Source organism: Puma concolor, chromosome D4 (genome assembly GCF_028749965.1).
Source record: "Puma concolor isolate L17-30 chromosome D4, mPumCon1.1.hap2, whole genome shotgun sequence".
Lineage (NCBI taxonomy): Eukaryota > Metazoa > Chordata > Mammalia > Carnivora > Felidae > Puma > Puma concolor.
Genome location: NC_141679.1, coordinates 74,234,056 through 74,258,994, shown reverse-complemented (window position 1 = coordinate 74,258,994; position 24,939 = coordinate 74,234,056). Strand labels below are relative to the sequence as shown.

The following is a 24,939-nucleotide window of genomic DNA, read 5'->3' as shown; positions in this document are numbered from 1 at the left end:
ACCTCCCTTATTTGACCACAGATCAGAACTCTAGTAGCTGGAAGCTACACAGGTCTCATATTTCCCTAGCATTAAGCCTCTCTGCCTATTTAACTTGGAATGTAAAGAGGTATAAAACGGGTTCCGGGTACCAATTTTGAGAAATAAAATCTGAGAGTGAGAGTAAGTGTAATACAACCAACTCACTGGCCTCCTCTACAAGTCAAAGTCAGCTTTTCTATAATTCCTAGTGCACCTTGGTAAGGGCATTCCTTTGCTAGAGTATTGATCTCCACCCCTACTTCATCCACCCAAATCCTACCAGTTCACCCAAGCCCCATAAGCCTCATTGGTTCCCTCCTGCCCCTGCACATATTCTGCCCAAACCGCGCACAGACCTTTGGTCAAATGTCGCATTGTACCCATCCTAGACTGGCCTGATGCCCCTATCAGACTTAGAGCTTTTCCGGAGTGCCCATGTCTTTTCACATCACGTCTCTCAATCCATGGCACAGAGCAGGCTCTGAGTAATTACACTGGAACAAATTTTCCTCTGAAAACCTGGAAGGCCGCCTGGTGCTGAACTCAACAGCTTTAAAACACTCAGTCTGCAATAATGGACGTAGCTATTGTTTTCGGTATTAAGGTGTTGTTTTAATGTCCTTGACATCCAATTATTCTTTCAACGATTAACCAGCGCCAAGTATGCACTAGACTGGGAAAAGGAAAACTGTAAAGAGAACCTCAGGGCTGTAACCGCATCGGAGCCCGACTCTCGGGGACCCCTACTGCACCCCCTCTGCGCCCCCACATAGGACCCCACTATCCTTCCGCTACCCAAGCTCCGGCCCCACGTAAGGAGCAAGGAGGAGGGGGGAGGGAAACGAGGGCCCTCCTGCCCTTTCGCACACCTGATTGGCCAGGCCTCGATGAGTGTGGGCGGGGCCGAGGCCGGAGCCGACCAGTGCCCGTAGGGGGCGTGGCCTTAACGCTGATTGGGGCGGGCTGCAAGGGGGGAGATGCTTCCGGGTGAGCTGCCCCGCCCCCACGTGGGCCCCGGGAGACTAAAACGAGCTACGGCGGTGGCGGGAGCGGCAGCTCTGAGCCCTTGAGGAGCCAGGTGAGTGGGGGCCGGACTCGGAGAGACGGCGGACTTGGAGGTGGAGGCTGTGGCACCAAGAGTCCCTTGTCCCCAGACCCAAATGTGCCGTGCGCCTAAAGCGCTGGCGGTGCAGCCGGGGGCAGAGTCCTTGTGGGGCCCTTGTTTAGATTGCCTTGCTGCACCCAGGATTGGGGTCTCCGCGGGGATGTAGCCATTGGGGGCCCGGCTCCGGGCTCTGCATCTCCTCTCTGGGGTCCACTCCCTTGGAGACCCTTGGTGCGTTCTCTATCAGTGCAGAGCCTGAGGTGCCTTGAAGGATTTGGGGGGGGGTGGGGGAGGAGGAGGAGGGAAGTGGAGACAGTAACAGTCGCTTTGTGTTAGATTTATACATAAGTCACATCCATTGGCCCATTAAGGCTACAACAGCCCGTTGAGGTCGGTTCAAGTCCCCATTTGCCAGATACGAAACTGAGATCGCACAGCTGAAAAGTGACAGAACCAGGATTTGAACCCATGTCTACCGTCTCCAAATCCCACACGCTTAACCATCAGGCTGTCAGCTGTAGCCAAGTCCAGAGTCAACGTTCTGCCTCCTTCCTCATACCCCCCTATTTCATTCAGAGTTCTCCACAAGCCCAACTCTGCTGGTAAGCAGCTTTGAAATCTATACTTAAAGTAGCAAGGGCTAATGGTGGGCACTGAGAACTGGGCTGCTGGAGACCTGGATTCTAGGCCCAGATCTGCCACTGACCCCTTGCGAGATCTTGAGCCAGTGTCTGCCTTTCTCTGAGCCCAGTTCACCATTATTTTGATGATGTAATCAACAAGCTTTAAGGAGCCTCTTAGCCAAGATATTCTAGGAGTCTGTGGAACTGGCCGATTCTCGTTGTAGCTCCAAATGGCTAAGCCCAGAAGAGGCTGGGCTCTTCAAAGCCCTAGGTCAAGGCCTCGGTCTCCTGCTTCTCTTTAATCCCTATATCCAGCACTGGGATGGCTCAGGGTAGATATTCAGGAAATGCTGGTTAGTTGGTCCCTTTTCAGAACTGCCTGACAGCTGCTGTCCTGGGCCCTTCTGGGGCTTTGGATTTCTCAGCCCTGGCCACCTTCTACTTAGTTGGCCCTCCTGACTGCCTCCTCCCCAACTAGTGGCAGAGCCTGCCAGAGCTGGCAGCAGTTCCCCACCCTCTGCGCCAAGAGCACAGCCTCTGAAATCCTCAGCAGAGCATAACATGGGAAGTTCAGGCCTTGCAGCTCCTTCTGACCCACCCCCTCACCCCCATTCTGGCAGCTCTCAGGTCCCAACTTAGTGACTTAAGGAAGGAAGTACCTTCATAATCAGTCTGCAGAACTACCTCTTGCACGAAGCCATCCTTGGCTCCTGGAGACACAGGCGCCTCCCATAGATTAACATCTAGTCCACCCTCTACTGTAGCGTCTGTGTGGTATCTCAGAAGACCCTGCAGCCACACAGGTTTGAGTGCAAGTTCTCCCTTCTGGGTGTGGTGGGGAAGGCACTGCTGGGCTCACCCCAGATCTCCTTCCAGTTCAGTTCTGCTCCGAATGATGATAAAAGTAGCTACACGTTTACTGTGCTGCTACCTGGTGCCAGGCACGTACCTCCTAACTATCTCTAATCTAATTTCCGCAGCTTTGCAGGTTTGGTAGTATCATTCCCATTTTATAGATTATGAAATGAAGGCCCTGAAAGGCCAGCAACCTTCCCTGAAGTCACCCACACAGCACAGATCAGACCTGGGCCTCTATGACCCTGAAACAAGGTTCTCTCTACACCACCCTGTGCTGCTGCCTTCCAGCTAAGCTAACCTGCTCTAATGTGGGTGAGCATAGGTGGTCCCGTGGTGAGTCCCACGGTGACTTGCCATTGTCTTTGAGGTGTCACAGGATTTAAGCTGTGGCTTGCAGGTCCCTTGATTTGGAAGAAGTGCCCTCCCAAATGTGTGGAAATCTCCCAGTCTTGAGGGACTTTTTGCAAAGCAAAACCTTGGCATGGATTTGGCTCTGCAAACAGGCAACTCTGGCTTAGAGGCTGTTTTTCTATTCCACAAATATTTAGTTATTAAGTGCCTGTTGTAACAGAATGACAGTGTGTGGTGTAGGTGACAGGGCACTGGACTAGAAGGCTGGAGACTCATGGTCAAGCCCGGCTCTGTACCTGACTCACTGTGTGATGTCAAACAAGGCCTGTCACCTCTCTGCACCTCGTTTTCCACATCAGAATGTAAGAAATGGACAGGATTGGTGATTCTCAACTTTCTAATTTTCTCAGCACTGACACCCGTTTCTCAAATCAAATCTCTCCCTAATCCTAAAATTAAAGAAACAGATGCAGGGGTACCTTGGTGGCTCAGATGGTTAAGCGGCCGACTCCTGATTTTGGCTCAGGTCGTGATCTCACAGTTCGTGAGATCGAGCCCCGTGTTGGGCTCTGTGCTGTCAGCATGGAGCCTGCGTAGGATTCTCTCTCTCTGCCCCTCCCCAGCTCACGCCCGTGTGCACTCTCGCTCTCTCTTGCTCTCTCTTGCTCTCTCTCTCAAAATGAATAAACATTTAAAAAAAAAAAAAAAGGAAGAAGAAACAGACACAAATGGTTGTGCCCTAGTGAGGACTCCCCCTCAACCCTCTCACCCTTGCCCCCGCCCCCAACCTCCCAGCCTCCTTGTGGTAAAATTTGGGCTGCAAACCACCTTGGCTGGCCTGCTGTGCTGCTTCTGATAAGCAGAAGGCATTTGCTGGCCCAGCCTTCTAAAGTAGATGGGGAGTTGAGGTCAGTGGAATGCAGCTTTGGATTCCAGAAGACAGGGTCCTGCTACAAAGGTTGTTCTCTAGGAGGTGAATCAGAGGCACGTTCAAAATCTGACTGGGCTCCAAACAAGTCACTTAACCTCTCCGAGCCTCCATTTCCTTATCACTAAAAGTTGGAAGGACCACTGCGGTTAGATGAGATACATGTAAAGGTACCTGGTCCAGTGCCCAGCACATAACATACACTCAGTATCTTTTCTCTTGCCTATCCATCTCTCCCACCCACAAGGCAAAGGTAGTACAGACAGAGAGATGCCTGTTGAATCAAGTGTTTATCAAGTGTTTATGGGTATGGTAGATAAAACCCTATACTCACTGTCTAAAACAGATTCAAATTCTGGCCCATTACTAACCAGCTGCGTGGTCTTAGGCAGAGGACTTAACCTTTCTGAGCTGAGCTAACCCCTAGCAGACCTGACAGCAAAGTCTTGCACAAAATGGGCACTTAGGACTTTGCATCTGCTGAATGACTGATTGCTCATTTAGGGGCTAGGACATCACTGGGGAGACCTGACTCGCCTCTGTGTCCAATGATGTGGTTGGCCAAGGGGTGTGGTAGTAGGGTGGGTCCTTGTGTGGCTCCTGATAACCCCAGCCCTGCCAAGGAGGAGAATTGGATAAAATGGGCCCCTGAGCTGGTTGGGAGGGGGGCTAAAAGGACCTGAGAGAAAGGCATTATCAGCGTACTCAAGGACCCCCATCCCCCATTCTCCACCTAGGAATTGACACCAGATTTCTAGCCCTACTGTTTTAGCCTCTTAACTTGCTAAGTGTAACCTTGGGTAAGTCCTTGCCCTTCCCTGGGCCTTGAGGTCCCATTCATACAAGGAGAGATTGGTGGCTCTTCCCCCCCCCCCCCACTTGGCTACTGAGTATTGTCTCAGGCACCTCCAAAAACTCAGCTCCCCACCACCCTCTTCCTGCCTTGTCCCTGTCTCCATTGCCATCTGGGTCACGGAAGCTCAGAGCATCCGTCCCAAGAGACGGACTCTTGGCTGCCTTACGGTGGCCCTTCCTTTTCCTCCCATCTACCCCCACAGTCTCTGTGCTCCTCTTATCAGCCTGCAAGGGTTATCTTCCTAAAGCCAGGCTCTGACTAGGCTACTCCCACCTCCCCACCTCCACCTCCCTCCCCTCCCCCATCTTCCCTGTCCTCAGTCTGGCCTCCCTTTGTCCCCTCCCTAGGACATACATCTTCAATTGTCTTCTCAGCCCTCAGAACAGCCTTTCCTCCTTCCCCACCTTTGCCCCTCACTTCCCTTCCTGAGGGAACATTCGCCCCTTTCCCTCTGCCAAGCTGAACCCACTCATCCCGAAACATCCAAATTTAAGCCCCTGTCTTCCTCCAACGAGCTTCTTCCAACCTCCAAACTCCCATTGGAACTCCTGGTACGCTTGTGGTGGTTCCTCTCTGAGAGGCACTCCATCCACCCTACCGCCTGGACTACAGTGCCACCTTGATGAGAGATCATGTGTACAAGTGCCCAGCGTGGCCTGGCATGTTGTAGGTGCTCAAGAAATGAATGGTAATGCCCCAGCTTCCTTCTGTCTTACACCACTTACTTGGCATTAGGGCATATTGTCTTATACTTCATGCAGTTAAACATTTACTGTGTGGCAGAGTGCTGGGGGGTGGGGAGGAGGGCAGAAGTGAACTCACTGTGGACCATGCCCTGCAGAAGCACTGTCTACTGGAATGACATAAGTTAGATCCACAAAGAGCTGTTACATAAGAGAGATTAGGATCTGGGCAAGAGAGGCTTAGTGGGAGAGGGAAGAAGGGGCACCTGGTAGGATTTGGGGGCGAGGAGGTTGTGGAGAGAGCACAAACCTTCTAGGTAAAGGGGACAGAAACCTTCCAGAAAGTGGCCAAGGCCAAGTGTGGCTTGTGCTTGGGGAGCAGCAGGAGGCTGTGAGGCTGGAAAAGACAGCTTCCATGGCCACTCTACAGGAGTTCTGTCTGCCAGTCTGTCTGTCTGTCAGGTGCTATTTAATCCTCTTAGTGTGTGTTGCGCCAGGCCAGAAGTCGCCTGGCCAGAAGTCTCCGTACCGAGGTGTTAATGGTGCTTTTCTCTAGAGGTAGTATTACAGGAGATTTTTCTCTTTTTGCTTATCTAAAATTTCTGCCAAGCACATGAACATTTTTCATGGAATAAACAAAGTTTAAATGTTGGCTATATCAGTGCTTCTCATCCTAATTTCTAATCCATCACAGATTGATTTCCTTGGGTAACATACAATAAAATAAAATTGAATTGCTGGAGAAATGTTATTTGAGAAAAAGAGAGAGACCCTATAAAACACAAGTCCAAATCTTATGTTATTAGGTTCCAGTAGCCAGGAGAGTGTCTGAAGGACCTACTTCTCTTTCTCTACTTACCTCGTCGTAGACCGGCAGGCCTTGGTGAACCACATCGGAGGTGCACTGGCCAGAAAGCAGCGGAGGCAGGAATCTGGAAGAGCTTGGGCGGGGGGGGGGGGGGGGGGGGGGGCATCTCCTGGAGACAGGGACCATGTCTCATGTGCCTCCTCTTGTCCCCCAGAGCTGTACACAGAGCTGAGGGCACAGCAGACACCTCGGGAGCCCTCGGTTTCAACCAGCTGGCTGCCTGTTGCTCTGCCCACCATGCAGCCCCAGTCGGTTCTGCACAGCGGCTACTTCCACCCGCTGCTTCGCGCCTGGCAGACGGCCACCGCCACCCTCAGCGCCTCCAACCTCATCTACCCCATCTTTGTCACGTGAGTCCCAGGAATGGTCCAGGTCTCTGGTGTGTGTGTGTGTGTGTGTGTGTGTGTGTGTGTGTGTGTGTGTGTGAAAAAGAGAGATTGAGAGTGGGTTAAGGACAAGTTTTAGGAACCAAACAAACCTTGAAAGAACTCAGTCTTCCCCATTTGGAAAATAAGAATAATAACCCCGGCCTGCCATCCTGAATAATAACATCCGGCCTTGTTGCATCCTTTTGCAACAAGACAGAAGCTGAGAAGGCATTCTGTAGATTTGTAAAGAGCTATGTACATGTAAGAGGTGGCAGCCGTGATTATTAGTAATAGCAATGGCTGACATTTATTGAGTGCTTACTGTGTACCGGGTACTATGCTAAGCACCTACATGTATTCTCTCATTCAGTCCTGACAGTATTTGTGTGAGGAAGGTATGGCTATTATTCCCTAGAGTGTCATCTCCATGAGGGCAGGGATTTGTGTCTGTTTTGTTCAGTTTGTATCTCCAGAGAGTAAACAGTACCTGGCACATAATAAGTGCTCGATATTTGTTGAATGAATGAACGAATCCACCCAAATACAGATGAAGGGCCTGGCCTCAAAGAGAGATGGTACAAGTTGGCCAAGGTCACCCAGCCAGTAAGTGGCTGGGAGGGCAGGCGAGGGCCTGCTGACTTTAGAGTCCAAGTTCTTAGCTATTTGACTCCTTCCTGTGATTACTGTTCTTTTAGTCCAGTCGCTTCTGTTGTCACTGTCACTCTTTTGTCGTTCCTGTTACTATTTCAGGCCCTGGGCTTGGCCAGGCAGGGAACCAGGCACTGGACCCCAGCCTCCTCCCACCGTCCCCGCTTCTCTACTCCTTCCCATCTCCCCAGCCATCCCTCCCGGTCACTCCCTCGCCACTGGCCCTTCCCACAGCCACCAGTCCATAGCCCACCCCTCCCCGCTCTTGCAGGGACGTTCCTGATGACGTACAGCCCATCGACAGCCTCCCGGGAGTGGCCAGGTAGGGGACGTGATGGGGAGGGCCAGGGGAGGATGGAGGGAGAGATTTCCCAGGTGGAAGTGCCAGGAAGCAGACCCAAGAGATAGATCTGGAGAAGCTACCCAGCCCAGTAGAGAGAAGGGTTTTCTCAGGGACAGAGTTGCTCCACAACACAAGAGGCAGCCTCATAAAGGGACGAGCAATCCATTCATCACCAGAGATGTCATAGCAGAGTCTATTGCAGGGGGAGCTGGACTGCAAATGGGAGTTCAGCGGGAACCTTGGAGGGGCCTTCCAGAGCTAAATTCCATAGCTCTGTTTCTGCAGTCCTCTGTTTTCCCATCTGTTTGGTGGGTGCATTCCTACCCCTCCCTGTATTGTGGGGCTTGAGCCATCCTGGTGCCGTGTGCAACTTGGCTCTTAACAGACAGGTGAGGGGACCCCTTGCCTGGGACCTACCTCATTTCGGGCCCTCCGCCCCACCCCCATGCAGATATGGTGTGAACCGGCTGGAAGAGATGCTGAAGCCCCTGGTGGAAGAGGGCCTGCGCTGCGTCCTGGTCTTTGGAGTCCCCAGCAGAGTCCCTAAGGTGGAGAACCAGAAGCAGAGTTGGAGGGGAGGGCAAGGGAGGGAGGCGTGAGGGTGAGCTGAGGTTCCACGCTGACCACACTCTCATTACCGCCACGTGCTGGCCCTGGGGCCTGGGTGAGTGGACACTGCCCCTGTCTAATGACCGCACCATGGAGGGACAGGAAGCCTAGTAGGGCTGTGACACCCTGACCGGGTAGGTCAAGTGCCCTGTGCAAAATGGAGACAGTCCTTACTGCGTCCCTACGCAGGGAGCCGGGTGGTCCGTGAGGTCTGGCCGTCCTGCCTCCGGACGGCTTCAGGTCACAGACTTACCGCTTTGTCCTTCCCCGGCCACTAGGACGAACGGGGCTCTGCAGCCGACTCTGAGGACTCCCCAGCCGTCGAGGCGATCCGTTTGTTGCGCAAGACGTTCCCCAGCCTCCTGGTGGCCTGTGATGTCTGCTTGTGTCCCTACACCTCTCACGGTCACTGTGGTGAGCTTCCCCCGCCTCCCCAAGTCCTGCTGCCCGAGACCTCCTGCAGGTGGGATAGGCCGGGGACCTAGACGCTCCCCCAAACCCAGCCGTCTGTCCTGCAGGGCTCCTGGGCAAGAATGGCACATTCCAGGCCGAGGAGAGCCGCCAGCGGCTGGCAGAAGTAGCACTCGCCTATGCCAAGGCAGGTGAGTGAGCCTCCAGCAGAGATGAGCAGCTCCGGGTCAGGGAGGTGGCAGAGTGGATACGGGGATCCCGGAGTTCTCAAGGCCACCCTCTGCCCCTCAGGATGTCAGGTGGTAGCCCCATCGGACATGATGGACGGACGTGTGGAAGCCATCAAGGAGGCCCTGATGGCACATGGACTTGGCAACAGGGTAGGGTGGGGAGTGTGGCAACGGGTGTGGGGAGGGCAAGGAGACAGCCTGGACCAGCCCTGTCCCCACATGTGCTAAGAATCACCGAAGTGAGAGGCACCTGGGTGGCTCAGTCAGGCGTCCGACTCTTGATTTCGGCTCAGATCATGATCTCACGGTTCGTGGGTTCAAGCCCCATGTCAGGCCTTGTGCTGACACCGTGGAGCCTGCTTGGAATTCTCTCTCTCTCTCTCTCTCTCTCTCTCTCTGTCCCTCCCACACACACATACTCTCTCTCTCTTTCTCTCAAAAATAAAATGAATTAAAAAACTTAAAAAAAAAGAATCACAGAAGTGAAAACAGCACTGGACGAGGCCTTTGGGATCCATCTCAACCTCTGCACCTCACACGGGGAAACCAAGGCCCAGAGCTTTAATGGGACTAGACCGCGGGCACTCTGCTTCCCAGCCTACATCCTTTCTCTCCCTGTCACTTCACCCTGACACATCTGGAAAGAGCTGCCTGAACCCTGACCCCCACTTTCTCCCTGTAGGTATCAGTGATGAGCTATAGCGCCAAATTTGCATCCTGTTTCTATGGACCTTTCCGGTAAGTGGGGATTGGCAGGGGCCCGTTCTCAAACCCCTGACCCATCAGCCTAGAGCTGGCGCCCACCCTGATGCCTCTGCTTCCCAGGGACGCGGCCCAGTCAAGCCCAGCTTTTGGCGATCGCCGCTGCTACCAGCTGCCGCCAGGAGCACGGGGCCTGGCCCTCCGAGCCGTGGTGAGTGACCAGACCTCGAGCCCCACCTGGCCCGTCCCCCTCCCAGCTCGCCTCCCGGGCACTACCCACACAGTACTTCATCCCTCAGGCGCGGGATGTGCGGGAAGGAGCCGACATGCTCATGGTAAAGCCAGGAATGCCCTACCTGGACATCGTGCAAGAGGTGAAGGACAAGGTGAGCAGACGGAGCAGAGACCAGCAGAGAGAGGCTCAGGGAAATGAGCGAGTTTGTCCACAGACCCCGGGACCTCAGACTGGGAGACTGCAGACTCTGAGTTCAGAGCAGTCGGCCCCTGAATAGGAATCCTTCCACCACATCCATGCCTCGGAACCCCCACGGGCATCGGCCCCGGGGCTCACAGGGGCCTTTGAGCAGCTATGCTTTCACAGTTTGAGAAGGGGCCAGGCTAGGGGCACCTGGGTGGCTCAGTTGGTTAAACGTCTGACTCTTGATTTGGGCTCAGGTCGTGATCTCGCGGTCATGGGATCGAGCCCCTTGTCAGGCTCTGCCCTGAGCACGGAGCCTGCTTGGGATTCTCTCCCTCTCTCTCTGCCCCTCCCTCCTTCCCTCTTCCTCACTCTCTCTCAAACAAAAATATAAACATTATTAAAAAAAAAAAAAGAAGAAGAAGAAGAAGAAGAGTGGGCCAGGCTGCCAGCAGCAGTGACACAGGGGATGGGGCTCCAGATGCTCACAGGTTGAGCAGGGAGGAAAGGACATTCCTGGAGGCATGCCACCATTCCACTTCAACTCATGTACCCACCGCTGCTTTTCTTCAGCACCCTGAGCTCCCGCTTGCTGTGTACCACGTTTCTGGAGAGTTCGCCATGCTGTGGCACGGAGCCCGGGCCGGGGCATTTGATCTCAAGGCTGCTGTGCTGGAGGCCATGACCGCCTTTCGCCGCGCAGGTAAACAGGCCGGGCTGGGGGTTTTTGACCTGTGCCACGGGGCTGATGGGCACTTTGCCTAGAAAGGGAAATAAAGTCACGAGACAGCCTAGAGCCTTATGCCTGGAAATACCAGTGATGTAAAGAAACACGGGGTGAGGAGGGGATATGGAATTGCAGAACAGAACATGGAACAGTGAAGACAGCAGAGCTGGCTATTACATTTTGGTTTTGAGACCTCAGCCAAGCCACTTCTGTGAACCTCAGTGTCCTTGTCTATAAACTGGGGATAAAAAGTACCTGATGCATGGCTGTCAGGAGGATTAAATGAGATGATATGTATAATCAGCAAATGCTCACCACTCCGTAAACGGGAACTGGTTTTGTTGGTGTGCACAGCATCAGAAGGGCACTTACAACTTACTTATTTCTCCCGTTGTGCATTTTATCCGTTGGCAAACTGAGGCCCAGTAAGAGAAAATGACTTGCCCAGGGTTACACAGTGTGCAGAGCCTTAACTGACCGGAGCTGGGCTCAGTCTCCTGTTGTGACACCCACGGGCTATGCCTCTTCATGGTAGTCGCCTCCCCCACCCTTGGCCCTCATCTCCCGGAAGGTGTGCCCAGAGCTGATGCCTGGCCTCTCCCCACTTCCTGCCTCTGTTCCCCGACAGGTGCCGACATCATCATCACCTACTACACGCCTCAGCTATTGCAGTGGCTGAAGGAGGAGTGATGGAGACGGCGTACAAGACCCCATAACTAGAACTTCTAAAAGGTCCCGGGGCCTTGGAGAAGTGAAAACCAAAGTAAATGCTGCTTTAGAACTGTGCCCGCGCGCTCTTCTGTTCACATGCTGGTAGGTGCTTTCTGCCAGCATGCTTTCTGCCAGCATGCCAGATCCCGCCACTCGAGTCTCACCGGCCATCCCGGGCTTCCCTGCCCCTCCCCTGGGTCATCCCTGAGGCCCTCCTCCACCACCCCAGCTCCTTCTTCTGGCGTGGCTTCATCTTGAAAGCTACAGGGAGCCAAGGGCACAGGCTTGGCAGGGCCCGGGAGAGGGGCTTGGAGCATTAGGGAAAGAGGAGGGCGGTTGCATCTTGAATCATGAGAAGCTCTGGAAAGCCCGAGGCCTCTGGCAGCATAGCTGGGCCCTGGGACAGAGGCCTAGATTGACATCTTCGGGTTTAGACTTGAGATTTGCCACGATTCCTCCAGAAGGTGCTTCCCACCTGGTCCATGTTGCCAGGCTGCCTGAGATCGTCTGCTTTGAGCCATATACCCAGAGAAGAGTTACTTGTTCATGAGCAGAAACGCTGCCTTCTGAAGATCAAAGTTCAGAAGCAAAGAGAGAGTCCCTGGCTGTTCAAGATGCCACCACCAAAAAGGCTTTTCTGTCGAGAAAATGTTTGAGAACATCGGCTCGGTGCCCAGACACAGTGCCGGGTACTGGGGATATAGCAGGACAGACCTCAGCCTGTCTCTGTGTATGAAATCTATGCAGGGATAATAGGGAGACAGACAACAATGAGAAAACAAAGCAGTTACAAGTTGTAATAAGCGCTTTGAAGGAAAGAAAGGGTCTGACACCAAAAATAACAGACCATGGGTGTGTCTCAAGAGGTGGTCGAGAAGCCCTCCCTGAGGCCAAGGGACAAGAAGGGATCCTCCCAGAGAATAGAGGCAAGTGCACCAGAAGCTGCAAGAATGACACAAAGTGTGCAAAGGTCCTGCGGTGGGAGGAGCTTGGCAGGGCTCCTGGGAGCAGGGTGAGGAAGAGGAGGGTGATTGACCGGACTGGAGGTTGGAAAGGTAGGCCCTGCGCCTTGTAAGAAGCTTGGTCTTATTTTGCATTTGATAGAAAGCCATCTGAAGGATCTTAACCAGGAGTTATGTGTGTTCCACTTTCGCACATTCTGTTGCCATGAAAAAAAGGAAGCGTGAGGAAGAGGCTGGTTGGGAGGCTCTTGTAGACCCCAGAAAGCACTGACACTGGCCTGGACCAGGGTGGTAGCAGCAGAGGCAGGAGGGAGTAGAAGTATTCAGGATACATTAATTCAGGCAGAATTAGCAGATTTTGCCTGAGCTTTTTAAGTCTAGGGAACCAGAGGAAACAAGGGTGCCCTCATGGGTTTCTGGCTTGGGTGCCTGGATGCGTGCTTTCATTCTTCCGAGACTCACGGCATAATGTGCCTCTTAGGAAAGGTTAAGGCCCGGCTATAGAGGGGCCATTTTGCAAGTCTTCCTGCCCATCTGCAAAGTGACGAGAAATCCCAAATCTCGGGCCAAAGCAGGTTCAATTCAGACTTTAAAGCAGTACAATCCATTTTAAGTAGTACAGTTACGAACTCCCGGCAGCTCCTGTAGACAGACCAGTCTCCTCTGACTCCTGGTTGAGTCAGAGCTGCGGCTGACCTAACTAAGGACCTGATGTCCTGGCCCCTTGGCCCCTGGCTCCTGAGCTCATTTCTGATTAGTATGAAGGGGAACATTCTTCAGCACCATCCCAGACTCATCATTGCCAAGCTAATATGAGGCCTGGTTCTTGTCAGCATAGAGAGACAGGAGACAGACCTTGCTCTTTAGGTACAAACTCCACAGGAGGCAAACCACTCTGCATATGTCCCAGACCCCCCCAGAAATAAACGTTAAGCGGAATGAGGATGAGTCTCCGTGAGGAGAACCAGGAGGTCGATGTGTCACCGGTGATGTGACGGGCGCTGTGAAGGTCACCAGGACCTGACTGGGTTTGAAGGGTCAGAAAATGCTTCCCTGAGAGGCTGACATTTAACCCTTGACCTGAAGGATAAGCAGCCAAGCTAAGAGCACTCCAGGCAGAAGGAACTCCATGTCTAGAATGAGCTAGAACACAAAGCAGGTGTGGCTGGAGCACAGTGAAGGACAAAAAGACCAGGGCCGAGCCATGCGGGGGTCAAAAGCCACGTGTAAGGAAGATGGAAGCCTTTCCAGACTCTATTCCAAGAGAAAGGAAAGCCATCTGAAGGATTTTAAGCAGGCGAACGATGCACTCTGATTTTGCATTTGATGAAAACATTTGACAGCACTGGCAAAGCGCAGAGGAGAGATTTTGTAGCCTGGACTGGAGTGGTGACAGAGGGGGTGAAGAGGGGAATGGATTTAGGAGGTCGATTTCTTGGGAAGGATAAACTTGGTTTGAGCTCCTGGTGGCTGATGGGCCATTTACTAAGATGGGAAAGCTTGGGAGAGAGGGTAGAGGAGGAGTCCTAAGTTTAGCTTGGGTTTGCAGTGAGGGAGCTATACCTAGAGAGTTGATGACTCACCCAGGGCCACTCAAGTTGTAGCAGAACTGGATCTAAAACCCCATCACTGAAAACACTCCTGGTTAGAACTAGAATTCGAACCCACACAGCTCAACTCCAAGGCCTCTACCTTTAACCACTGTGCACACCATCTCCTAGTGAACAGATAAATTAGGGATCTAACATGATGCTATTCAAGGGGGTACACCTAGGGCTGAGTTGCCTTCAGGCATCACGGCCTATGTGCAGTGGTGCCCTCTGAAGTCAGGATTTGTCATCAGAAGCCACCTAGTATCTGCTCCAGCCCCACTGTTTTGTTTCCAGAGGCAATGGCCAGGCAGGCAAGCTGAAGGAGTTTAGGTGGTCCTGAAGGATCTAGTTCCTCCACAGTCCCAGTCTCCTGCTATGTGCCCTGCTCTTGCTAGTCGTAATTTTTTATCCTTGTGCAGAGAGAACTCAGCTTTCACAATTGGCAAGGCATATTCTCAGACTTCCAAGCATCACAGGCAGTTGGTGAGCATTCAGGGCCTCTCTTAATGAGACTTGACTTTATTTCCCTCTGATGTGCCTGCTTAGATGGTAGCTTGTCTGTTTCTTGTAGGTCCTTCCTAAAGGCCACAACAAATAGCCAATACATTCCACCAATCTCACTTCTTTTTTTTGTTTGTTTGTTTATTATTGAGAGACAGAGCATGAGCACGGGAGGGGCAGAGAGTGGAGGAGACACAGAATCCAAAGCAGGCTCCAGGCTCTGAGCTGTCAGCACAGAGCCCGACACGGGGCTCGAACTCACAAACCGTGAGATCATGACCTGAGCTGAAGTCGGACGCTCAACCAACTGAGCCACCCAAGGCGCTCCCCAATCTCACTTTTCTACTACGATCCCTAAAACTACACCTTCAGTGGGCAAATGGTTGAGGGTCCCAAAAAACAACAGGTATTTCAACCAACCACTTTACTAACAATTCCCCAGCTAGGAAAGGAGGACTCCTGACCTGCCCCATACCCCATAGCCTACATGGACCGTGCCAATTCCACATATAAGGGCCTGTGACTTCCAGCGTCCCATGTTCCAGATACTTATGGTTGCTAGTGACACAATCCAATTCAGTAGCAAAAAAGCAAATGATTGGTTTTTATAACTGGATTTCAATAAGGTCAGGTGTGCTTGGGTCTAGGGTTAAAGGCTGTCATAGAGGCTATGTCTCTTCATAGTTCTTATATGGTTGCCTCAGCTTGGCTTTATTCTAAGATGGGTTTTTGCCACTTGACAGCCACAGGATCCTTAAATGGTCCTTATGACTTACAATCCCAAAGAAAGACCCTCTCCCGTCATTCACGACAAATCTCTGGAGCTCTCTGACTGGCCCCACTCAGGTCATATGAACCAGCCTCTTCATTCAGTCACCATCAACAATGGCATGGGAGATGTGGCACCGTGACTGACCAGGTCTGCCTCATTACACAGAAGTCTAGTGGAGTCTCAGAGCTTTGCAGCAGTGGTCGCCCATGCCTGGAATGCTTTTCCCCAGAATCTGTGTGGCTGTCTCCTTTTTATTGTTAAGATCTTGGCTGACACGTCACTTCCTCAGAAACCCTGCCCTGACACCCAATTTAAAGTCATTCCCCAGTTACTCTGTATTAGTCAGGATTCAAGTTCAGTGGTCATAACAAAAGCCAAGGTAATGATAGCTAAGAAGAAAATATTTCTCTCTGAGCAGTCCAGACCATGTCAGCTACATGGTGTGGTGGGTCCAGGCGCCCTCCTTGTTCCGTCCTCCTAAACACATCTTGGCTTCCATCTCATGGTCAAAGATGGCGAGTTCAGTTCCCACCATTAGCTCCTCTCCAGTCAGCAGAAAGAGGAGAAAGATGAATGGAGGGCAAGATGCTTCTTTATAAGGGCACACCCCAAAAGTTGCACCTATCACTTCTGTCCGTATGCTCTTGTCTGAACTTAGTCACGGTCACAGCTAGTTGTGTAAGGCAAGCTGGAAAACAGAGTCTAGTGGGGCAGCCAGGTGGCTCAGCTGAAACTTGGATTAAGTTACTAAGGAAAAAGGAGAGAATGGATATAGGGGCAAATGGCCATCCCCATCATATGGAGTGTCTTGTAATCACTCAAACAGTGGTCAGGACAGCAAAGAGGTCTTTAGAGACCATCTAGTTACACACTCTAATTGTATAGATGGGAGACAAACCCAGAAAGGGAAATTGTTCAAATCCACACAAGCCATTGGCAGACCAGGGCTGGGCTTCAGGTCTCCAGACTCCAAGTCCAGTGCTCAAAACTGGAGAAGGGATTGGTTTCAGGGGAATTTTAGCTTTTTAGGTGTTCTCCTAGCTTCAGATGCATTTTTATATTCATGTGTTTTATCTAAGAAAGTTATATTTGTGTGTTATTTGTGTAAATAAAAATAAATGAAAACATGGCCAATGCATATATGAAAAGGTGTTATCTCCATTAGTCAACATAGAAATTCAAATTAAAACCACAATGATGGGGCGCCTGGGTGGCTCAGTCGGTTAAGCGTCTGACTTCGGCTCAGGTCATGATCTCATGGTCTGTGGGTTCGAGTCCCACGTCAGGCTCTGTGCTGACAGCTCAGAGCCTGGAGCCTGCTTCCGATTCTGTGTCTCCCTCTCTCTCTCTCTGCCCCTCCCGCACTCATGCTCTGTCTCTGTCTCTGTCTCTCTCTCTCTCTCTCTCTCTCTGTCAAAAATAAACATTAAAAAAAAAAATTTTTTTTTAAGCACAATGAGATACCACCATACTTCCATCAAAGTGCCTAGTTTTAAAAAGAGATAAGCCAATGGTTGAGAATGTGCAGCTATTGGAACTCTGAGACATTACTGGTACAACCACTTCAGAAAACTGGCCCTATCCACTAAAGCTGAACACATAGATAGTTCCTGACTCCATGATTCCACATCTAGGTATTTACCTAACAGAAATGTGTGTGTATGTTCACCCAAAGACCTACATATTCAAGAATGTTCATATCAACATTTTCTAATGTTTGTAATAACCAAAAACTGGAGATAACCCAAGTGCCCATCGACAGTACATTGTGGTGGGGTGCCTGGCTGGCTCAGTTGGTACAGCACGTGACCCTTTGATTTCAGGGTCGTGAGTTCAAGCCCCAAGTACTTTTTAAAAAGTTCACTTAAAAAAAAAAAAACTGAGACTAAACTGAAGGTTGATGGGGGGTGGGAGGGAGGGGAAAGTGGGTGATGGGCACTGAGGAGGGCATCTGTTGGGACGAGCACTGGGTGTTGTATGGAAACCAATTTGACAATAAATTTCGTATTAAAAAAGAAAAGAAAAAAAAAAAACAGGCGCCTGGCTGGCTCAGTTGATAGAACACACAACTCTTGATCTCAGGATTGTGAGTCTGAGCCCCACATTGGGTGTAGAGACTACTTAAAAATAAAACCTTGAAAAATAATATTTTTAAAAAAACAATAAAATATGGCATATTCATGTCATGGAATATTACAGGTAGGAGAATGAATGACCTGCAAGAACACAGCAACATGGATAAATCTTACAAACAAAACTTGAGCAAAAGAGGCAAGACAAAAGAGTGTATGCTGTATTATCCCATTTATATTACAGGTCAAAAGCCAGTTGAACCGGGAGGGGGCGGGGGGTAAGCAAGCGGAAGTGGACGAGGTCTCTAGAGTTCTGGAAATGTTTTTTCTTGGTCTGAGTACTGGCTGCATGGGAGTGTTTACTTTGTAAAAATTCAAGGACATGGACACTTGTTTGCACTTTCCTCTATGATATATTTTAATATAAGTTATATAAGTACATGAAAATGTTTAGGTAAAGGGAGAGCTGTCTGGTGGCCCCAGGTTTACTTATGTATGAGAACATGAGATTCTCAAGGGCAAAAGCCTCATATAAAAAACTTGGCTTCCTCCACGAGCAGTGGATCTATGGCAGTGTTTGGTCTAATCACACCCCAGGTGTCTCCAGGGGCAATCGTGAGGCCACAGCCCACACAGGATAGGTCAAGGGATGAAACCCTCCAAGGAGGATTTCTGCCATCTGACTTAGGAAACTATAACCACTAAGCTCTACACCCAATGTGGGGCTTGAACTCATGACCCTGAGATCAAGAGTCGCCCACTCTACCAACTGAGCCAGCCGGGTACCCCAAGTGTACCCATTTTTGAACTAGCAAACCAGAAAGAAGCTTGTTTCTGGGGAGCCTGGGTGGCACAGGGTTAAGTGTGTTTCTTTGGCTCAGGTCATGATCTCGCTGTTCACAGGTTTGAGCCCCACGTCAGGATCTGTGCTGGCAGCTCAGAGCCTGGAGCTTGCTTTGGATTCTGTGTCTCCCTCCCTCTTTGCACCTCCCCCGCTCATGCTCTCTCTCTCTCTCTCTCTCTCTCTCTCTTTCTCTCAAAAATGAATAAACATTAAAAAAAATTTTTTAAAGCTTGTTTCTTGTTTCAGAACAGCAGGGACCTGCCCTTGGCTTTTCTGTGACACTCAAGTCTCCTTTATCTCTGTTGAAATGTTACTCAGAGAAAGAAAAAGGCAGAATGTAAAGGACAAACGGTAAAATGAGGGCCACGTTCACATGGATTACAAGGGACACACCTGCCTTGTGCAACAGGTGCCCCGGGTTGAAATAGTTACATGACCGAACAAAATCCTGAACCTCTCAGGAGACTCAATTATCTGAAAAGAATCATCTTCTAGGGGGTGGACAGACGGCCAAAACAGGTGAAGCAGAGTGGGAGAGACAGGCTTCCAGTTATGGGATGAATAAGTTATGGGAATAAAAAGTACAGCATAGGGAATACAGTCGGTGATGTTGTAATAGTGTTGCATGGTGACAGGTGGTAGTTACACTTGTGAGCACAGCTTATGCTGTGTATAAAGAAGTTGAATCACTATGTTGTTCACCTGAAACTATGTAACATTGTGTGTCAACTATACTCAGATTTGTTTTTGATTTTGTTGTATTGTTATATTTTAAGGAATTTCTAAAGTAAGCCCCAACGTGGGGCTTGAATTCACAACCATGAGATCAAGAGTCACATGCCCTACCTACTCAGTCAGCCCAAGGCCCCTAAAAAATTGAAAGAAAAAAAAATCATCTTCTCAAAGAGCTTTTTTCATGTGATCTCATTTAATCCTGACGTATGGAAAAACTGAGGTTCCATGGACAAAGTTAATTACCTTGGAAATTAACTTAGAAGCTGGCCTGGACTTCAGTTGGAAGTTATTTTGTCCAATCTCCCAATTTTGCATATTGGGGACTGGGGCCCAGAGAGGAAAAGAATTCAGTGAAGGGCTCACCAAGAATCAGGTGGCAGAGTTGGGACCAGAACCTAAGGAAATGCGCTTTAGGTGACCCTGGAACCTGAACTCCCTTCTGTGAAATGCAGATGGGCCTCTGGCCTCCCACTCACCCTTTCTACTTCCACTCGTAGGAATCACGCTTGTAACACATAATGAACTTGGAAGTCAAGCTCCCCCTTGCTGTCTGTGACAGCACTAGGGTCTGTGACTCTGCACTTTGTATTTCCTCCCAGGCCTGAGCCCAGTGAGGGTCAGGTGGTTCTGAATGAAGCGAACAGACCAGCCTTAGAATATAGGAGGAAGTTTTGTTTTAAAAAGAGGGGGTGGGGTGCGGAGAAGAAGGAAGAAAAAAATATATGCAGGTTTGTGTGCTCCTAGAAAAATGATAGCATAATAACCAAATCTGCTACTTCAGCAACCCCTGGGGAATAAGGGGGTGGGGGGTGGGGTGGCAGAGGCCCTCCTTTTCTCCCTGCCCCCATGAGCCACTGCCCTAGCTCAGTAAACAGGCTGGGGCCCCAGCACCTTTGCTCTCCCAGCTTTCTCACCTGCAGTACTTGTCCCTTAATCTTCACCAGGCAGCCATTCAGATCTTTGCCCCTCCCCTAACCATCTCACCCAGAGGCCCCCACACTGTTCTGACGCCATTCTCTTTTATTGCCTGTAGAGCACTCATCACTATCTGAAATCTTATTTACTTGATCTGTGTCTGCCCCTCTCATGTTCCATGAAGGCAGGAATCCCGTCTTTTCTCCCCTACCGCATCCTCAGTGAAGGACAGAGTCAGAGCAGAGAAATGCTCAATGAGTCGTTAGTGAGCGAGATTGGGCTTTTTACTTTAAACAGTTTATTTTTTATTTTAAAATATTTTTTTTCAACGTTTATTTATTTTTGGGACAGAGAGAGACAGAGCATGAACGGGGGAGGGGCAGAGAGAGAGGGAGACACAGAATCGGAAACAGGCTCCAGGCTCTGAGCCATCAGCCCAGAGCCCGACGCGGGGCTCGAACTCACGGACCGCGAGATCGTGACCTGGCTGAAGTCGGACGCTCAACCGACTGCGCCACCCAGGCGCCCCAGTTTAAACAGTTTAAACATTTAAACATTTAAACTTTTAAACATTTTTGAGGATGATTATTTTATATCAAATGAAAAAAAAAAAAAAGCAGCTAGATTACTGCAGAGGACCCTAACCTCAGCAAACTGCCTTGGGTTAGACAAGTTTCCACGTGAAAGCAATTCCTTCCTCGTACCGACTGGAGACTCAAACCAGAGAGGGACAGCGCCCTGTCCAAGTCCACACAGCACTCAGCAATCCAGAAGGGGACCCAAATCCCCCTCTTCCCAAGTCAGCCTGGGAACCTCCCGGGGGCGTCCGGGTCCGAGAAAGGCGGAGGGGTGCGGGGAGGAGGAGAAGGGAGAAATCGCACAAAGGGGGATAAGGGACAGACGACGAAGGCGGGGCAGGGAAAGAGGAAGGAGAGTGTGCAAGGTGACCGGGAGAGGCGGGGTGGGGCGGGGCGGGCCGGGAATGAGAGGGTGTGGGGTCTCAGGCATGGGTAGAGAGGGAAAGGAGAAGGAAGGCAGAGAAGTGCAGTGCGGGCGGGTGACCGAGGGCGCCGCACTGAGGCAGGTGAAGGTGCGGCGGGAGGCGGAGAGGACGGGAGCCGGGAGAGGCTGTAAGGAAGCGGCCGGAGGAGGAGCGGTGAAGGCCCAGGGCCGGGGGCGGGGCGAGGAGGGGGCGGGCCTCTGGCCCCGCCGCGCGGTCGGGCGCCTGCGCGCCTCTTCCGAGCCGCCGGGGTGCTGCGGCCTTCCCTGCACCGGCTTCACGGCGCAGTAAGTGGGTCCTGAGCCCCGGGGCCGGGAGCCGGGGGCGGGCGCCGAGTCTTCGGGGCGCGCTGGAGCTGAGAAGGGGCCCCAGGAGCGCGGCCGCAGCCACGTTACGCCCCAGGTCACGCTGCAAACGGCAGCTGTAGAGATTTCGCTCTAACAGCGGGTTACCTGGACTTTGTCGCCATCGAGCCCTGGAGGTGAGAAGGAAGGCCTAGCAATTCAGGCTTGTAGGCCAGAGCCCTCAGCCCCAGCTTCCAGAAATGGGAAATGCTGTGGGTCGGGAGCCAGAGCTCGTTGTTCTAGTCTTCGCTGTGCCACTGACTTCCTGCGTGGCTCTGGGCGAGTTCCCGCCCCTCGCCGGGCCTCCATCTACCCACCAGTAAAGTGAGAGAGGGTCTTTGGAGGGGTCTCCATAATTTCCAGATTCATTTAAATTCATTTCCTTGACAGACTTCCCCTAAGGCTTGTCCCCAGATTCACCAGCCCTTCCCTTCCTCAGCGGCAACTTTTGGCTGTGCTCTGAACTTTGGCCCCTCAGTTTGGGACTAGACAACCTTGGACTGTCTGGAATCCAGTGTCTGGGGCAAGAAGCTCCACCCAGCCTCTGGACCACAGGCTGAGGAATTCGTTTCTTGTGCATGGAGTCCGTGATCCTTTCATTGGCTCTGCACCCAGGCAGGCCGACCTTGTTACCTCCAGTGAAGATGAAGCTGGGGCTCCGGCATAGAGTCAGGACTGGGCTTCTCTGTCTGCCTTTTGTGCAGATTCACCAAAACCAGATTGTTTTAAAATCCACATTTGTCTAAGCATGATGCAGTGGAACGGCGCACTGGTCAGAGTCTGGAAGTTTAGGTTCTGGTGTTGGCTGTGTCACAGACTCACCTTAAGCAAGTATCTGCCCCTCTCTGGCTCATTCTTCCCAAAACAAGGGGTTGGTCACATGGTCTGCGTCTGTGTCTTTGGCATTGTTAACAATAGTAATAGCAATCATAACTGTTTCCTTACCTTGACCTACAAGGCCCTGCCTCAGCAGCCCCCATCTACCCAAAGCAGCCAACTTGCTGTTGACCTACCTCAGGGCCTTTGCACTTGCGGTTTCCAGTGCAGGAACACTTAACTACCTCTTTTTTCCTGCATAGTCATTCTTCAGATCTCCACTGAAACTTGACTTGCTTACGAAGTTCAACAAACTAGATGGGATCCCTGGGTTTACATCCTGGTGGCACATGCTGACTTCATTATGCTTAAGTGTTTGCATAGTTCTTTGTCTAAATGCCATAAGGGCTGGAAATCTATCCTGTTCCCTAGTATCTAGTGCACAGTAGGTGCCCAGAAATTTGTCGTGGAATGAGCGGACGATCTCATTTAATGCAACAATCTGGTGAGGCTGGGACATGGTGCTCCTCTTCCATTAGGAGACAGATTCAGAGAGTGACACTCCTAGGGCCACACAGTCAGTTGGCAGCATCAGAATTTGAACCCAATGTGTCTCTGACTCCAAGGCCTGAACTTCCACATCACTGCCGTCTCATTCCAGGATCTTCTGCTGTGAGGAAGTGCCAGCAACTTTGACACACAAGGCCTGGAAAGAGAAGACCTTTAGGTTGTGGAGGGGGTCTTGTCCGGCTCAGGTTCCCTTTAACCCCTGGCAGACCTGGGGTGGACGTGCCCCCCCCCCTCCTGCAGACGCATGGCGCATCGGCTACAGATACGACTGCTGACATGGGACGTGAAGGATACGCTGCTCAGGCTCCGCCACCCCGTGGGAGAGGAATATGCCTCCAAGGCCCGGGCCCACGGGCTGGAGGTGGAGGCCGCCTCCCTGGGACAAGCCTTCAGGCAGGCGTACAGGGCTCAGAGCCTCAGCTTCCCCAACTATGGCCTGAGCCAAGGCCTCACCTCCCGCCGGTGGTGGGTGGATGTGGTCTTACAGACCTTCTACCTAGCAGGTGTTCGAGATGCCCAGGCTGTGACCCCCATCGCTGACCAGCTGTACGAGGACTTCAGCAAGCCCTTCACCTGGCAGGTGTTGGAGGGGGCTGAGGCCACCCTGAGGGAGTGCCGAAAACGAGGTCTGAGGCTGGCAGTGGTCTCCAACTTTGACCGGCGTCTAGAGGACATCCTGATGGGTCTTGGCCTGAGGGAATACTTTGACTTTGTGCTGACCTCTGAGGCTTCCGGCTGGCCCAAGCCCGACCCCCGAATTTTCCGTGAGGCTTTGCGGCTTGCTCAGGTGGAACCGGCAGTGGCAGCCCATATTGGGGACAGTTATCCCTGTGATTATAAGGGGGCGCGGGCTGTAGGTATGCACAGCTTCCTGGTGGTCGGCCCAGAGCCTTTGGATGCTGCCATCAAAGACTCTGTATCTCAAGAATGCCTCCTCCCCTCACTGTCCCATCTCCTGCCTGCCCTTGACCACCTGGAAGTCTCACCCCCGTAACTTTGAATCTGATGAGGGAAGTGGCTGGGCCCAGCAAACGCTGCAGAGAGCCCCTTCTTTCCTGAGATCTGGCCTTTGCCCCTCTCTCTGCAGCGTCCAAAGGCACTGTGACTATAAAGCAGTGAAAACAGGGCTTTTAGCCCTGCTGCAACCTGCTTCTGGTTGCTGAAGTTGTTCACACCTGTGTCTCTTTCCCACCCCCCCACCTACAAGATTCACCGAGAGCCCAACTAGCTTCAAAGCCAGGCACTGTCGGGGCGCCTGGGTGGCTCGTTTGGTTAAGGACCAGCACTTGATTTTGGCTCAAGTCATGATCTCACGGTCGGTGAGTTAGAGCCCCACCTTGGGCTCTGCACTGTCACTGCGGAGCCTGCTTCGGATTCTCTCTGCCCCTCCTGTGCTCGTTCTCTCTCAAAATAAGTAAAATAAACTTTTTAAAAAATTATAAAAAAAAAAACAAAACCAGGCACTGTCAAACTTTGTATTAGCAGCAGGGCCCTTTTGTTATGGGAGATCTTACTGGAACCCCAATATGCAAAACAGGAAAAGTGAGAAACTGCTAGAGCTGAAGCAGGTCCTAGAGCCCCTCAGTCGGGCCCTTGAAGCCTCAACTCCCTAGAAGTGGAAGTTCAGAGGAGCTTAGTTTGGAAATTGGGGTGCTAAGCTCTGCTGTAGGGACATGCCCTCTAGGACATGCCTCTAGTGTTTGCAGGATTGTAGACAAGGAGCACCATAATTAGTCATGAGAAGAAACTTCATTTCCGCTTGCCACGTGTTAGTCCTTTATATGCATCTAGAACCCTCAGTAAATAAAACACCCTCAAAGCTACCTGATGGGCAGAGATAGTGTGACCTCCACTTTACAAATGAGAAACCGATTTAGAAGGAGCCTGAGGTCACAGGTAGTATGTGAGAGAGCCAGGGTTCTGATTTAGGCATGCCTGACTCCAAAGCCCTTGGCTTGACCACCAAGTTGCAAGCAGAGAGCTGTGTTCCATGGGACATGGTGCAGTGGAGATCCTGGTAGAATAGGGAAGATTTTCTAGAGGTCAGTTTTGAAGGGCACTCCAGTCGTAGGTGTTCGCACTGGGGACGGGGGGAGGACAGCACAGGGAACAGGGACTGGAGCTTGAGGTGACAGGAGTGTAGGAAACGGGGAGTCGTTGGAGACTGAAGGACGGACGTAAGCTAGCTAGGTTTTAAAGATTCCATGTCTTAGGGGCGCATGGGTAGCTCAGGTCAGTTAAGTGTCTTTGGCTCAGGTCATGATCTCGCAGTTTGTGAGTTAGAGCCCTGCATCAGGCTCTACAAACTTAAGAGTGGAGAGGGCTCTGGCCCCCATCTTTGAGCCCAGGGGCCTGA

At 51.5% G+C, this 24,939-nt stretch overlaps 2 protein-coding genes and 1 long non-coding RNA gene across 5 annotated transcripts; 2 read left to right on the top strand and 1 right to left on the bottom strand.

Moving 5' to 3' along the window:
- Positions 1 to 962: 962 nt before the first annotated feature.
- ALAD (aminolevulinate dehydratase) lies at positions 963 to 16,425 on the top strand. Of its 3 annotated transcripts, none has more exons than XM_086683764.1 (13): positions 963 to 1,099; positions 6,232 to 6,324; positions 6,448 to 6,643; positions 7,581 to 7,631; positions 8,104 to 8,200; positions 8,540 to 8,675; positions 8,780 to 8,863; positions 8,964 to 9,052; positions 9,585 to 9,640; positions 9,728 to 9,815; positions 9,904 to 9,990; positions 10,596 to 10,725; positions 11,378 to 16,425. In XM_086683764.1, exons 3-13 carry the CDS (start codon positions 6,531 to 6,533, stop codon positions 11,437 to 11,439), a joined length of 993 nt encoding a protein of 330 aa, XP_086539890.1. In that variant the 5' UTR covers positions 963 to 1,099; positions 6,232 to 6,324; positions 6,448 to 6,530; the 3' UTR covers positions 11,440 to 16,425. The 3 variants fall into 3 exon arrangements, with proteins under 3 accessions (XP_086539890.1, XP_086539889.1, XP_025782060.2); XM_086683763.1 differs by having other exon boundaries at positions 6,232 to 6,349; XM_025926275.2 differs by lacking the exon at positions 6,232 to 6,324 and having other exon boundaries at positions 997 to 1,099.
- LOC147575007 (uncharacterized) lies at positions 9,386 to 22,679 on the bottom strand. Its single transcript, XR_015242966.1, has 2 exons — positions 21,306 to 22,679; positions 9,386 to 10,783 (listed from the first exon to the last, which is right to left on the bottom strand). It is a non-coding gene; the product is annotated as an uncharacterized LOC147575007 (long non-coding RNA).
- A 148-nt stretch (positions 22,680 to 22,827) lies between these two features.
- On the top strand, positions 22,828 to 24,406 carry HDHD3 (haloacid dehalogenase like hydrolase domain containing 3). Its single transcript, XM_025914618.2, has one exon. It carries the CDS (start codon positions 22,828 to 22,830, stop codon positions 23,575 to 23,577), a length of 750 nt encoding a protein of 249 aa, XP_025770403.1. The 3' UTR covers positions 23,578 to 24,406.
- The last annotated feature ends 533 nt before the right edge of the window (positions 24,407 to 24,939 follow it).

Excerpts from the sequence above, each read along its gene's own strand:
- ALAD (XM_086683764.1), top strand. The coding sequence starts at position 6,531 with ATGCAGCCCCAGTCGGTTCTGCACAGCGGCTACTTCCACCCGCTGCTT. Across the intron at positions 8,201-8,539 it reads TCCCCAGCAGAGTCCCTAAG|GACGAACGGGGCTCTGCAGC; the intron begins GTGGAGAACCAG and ends CCCGGCCACTAG. Across the intron at positions 10,726-11,377 it reads GACCGCCTTTCGCCGCGCAG|GTGCCGACATCATCATCACC; the intron begins GTAAACAGGCCG and ends GTTCCCCGACAG.
- HDHD3 (XM_025914618.2), top strand. The coding sequence starts at position 22,828 with ATGGCGCATCGGCTACAGATACGACTGCTGACATGGGACGTGAAGGAT.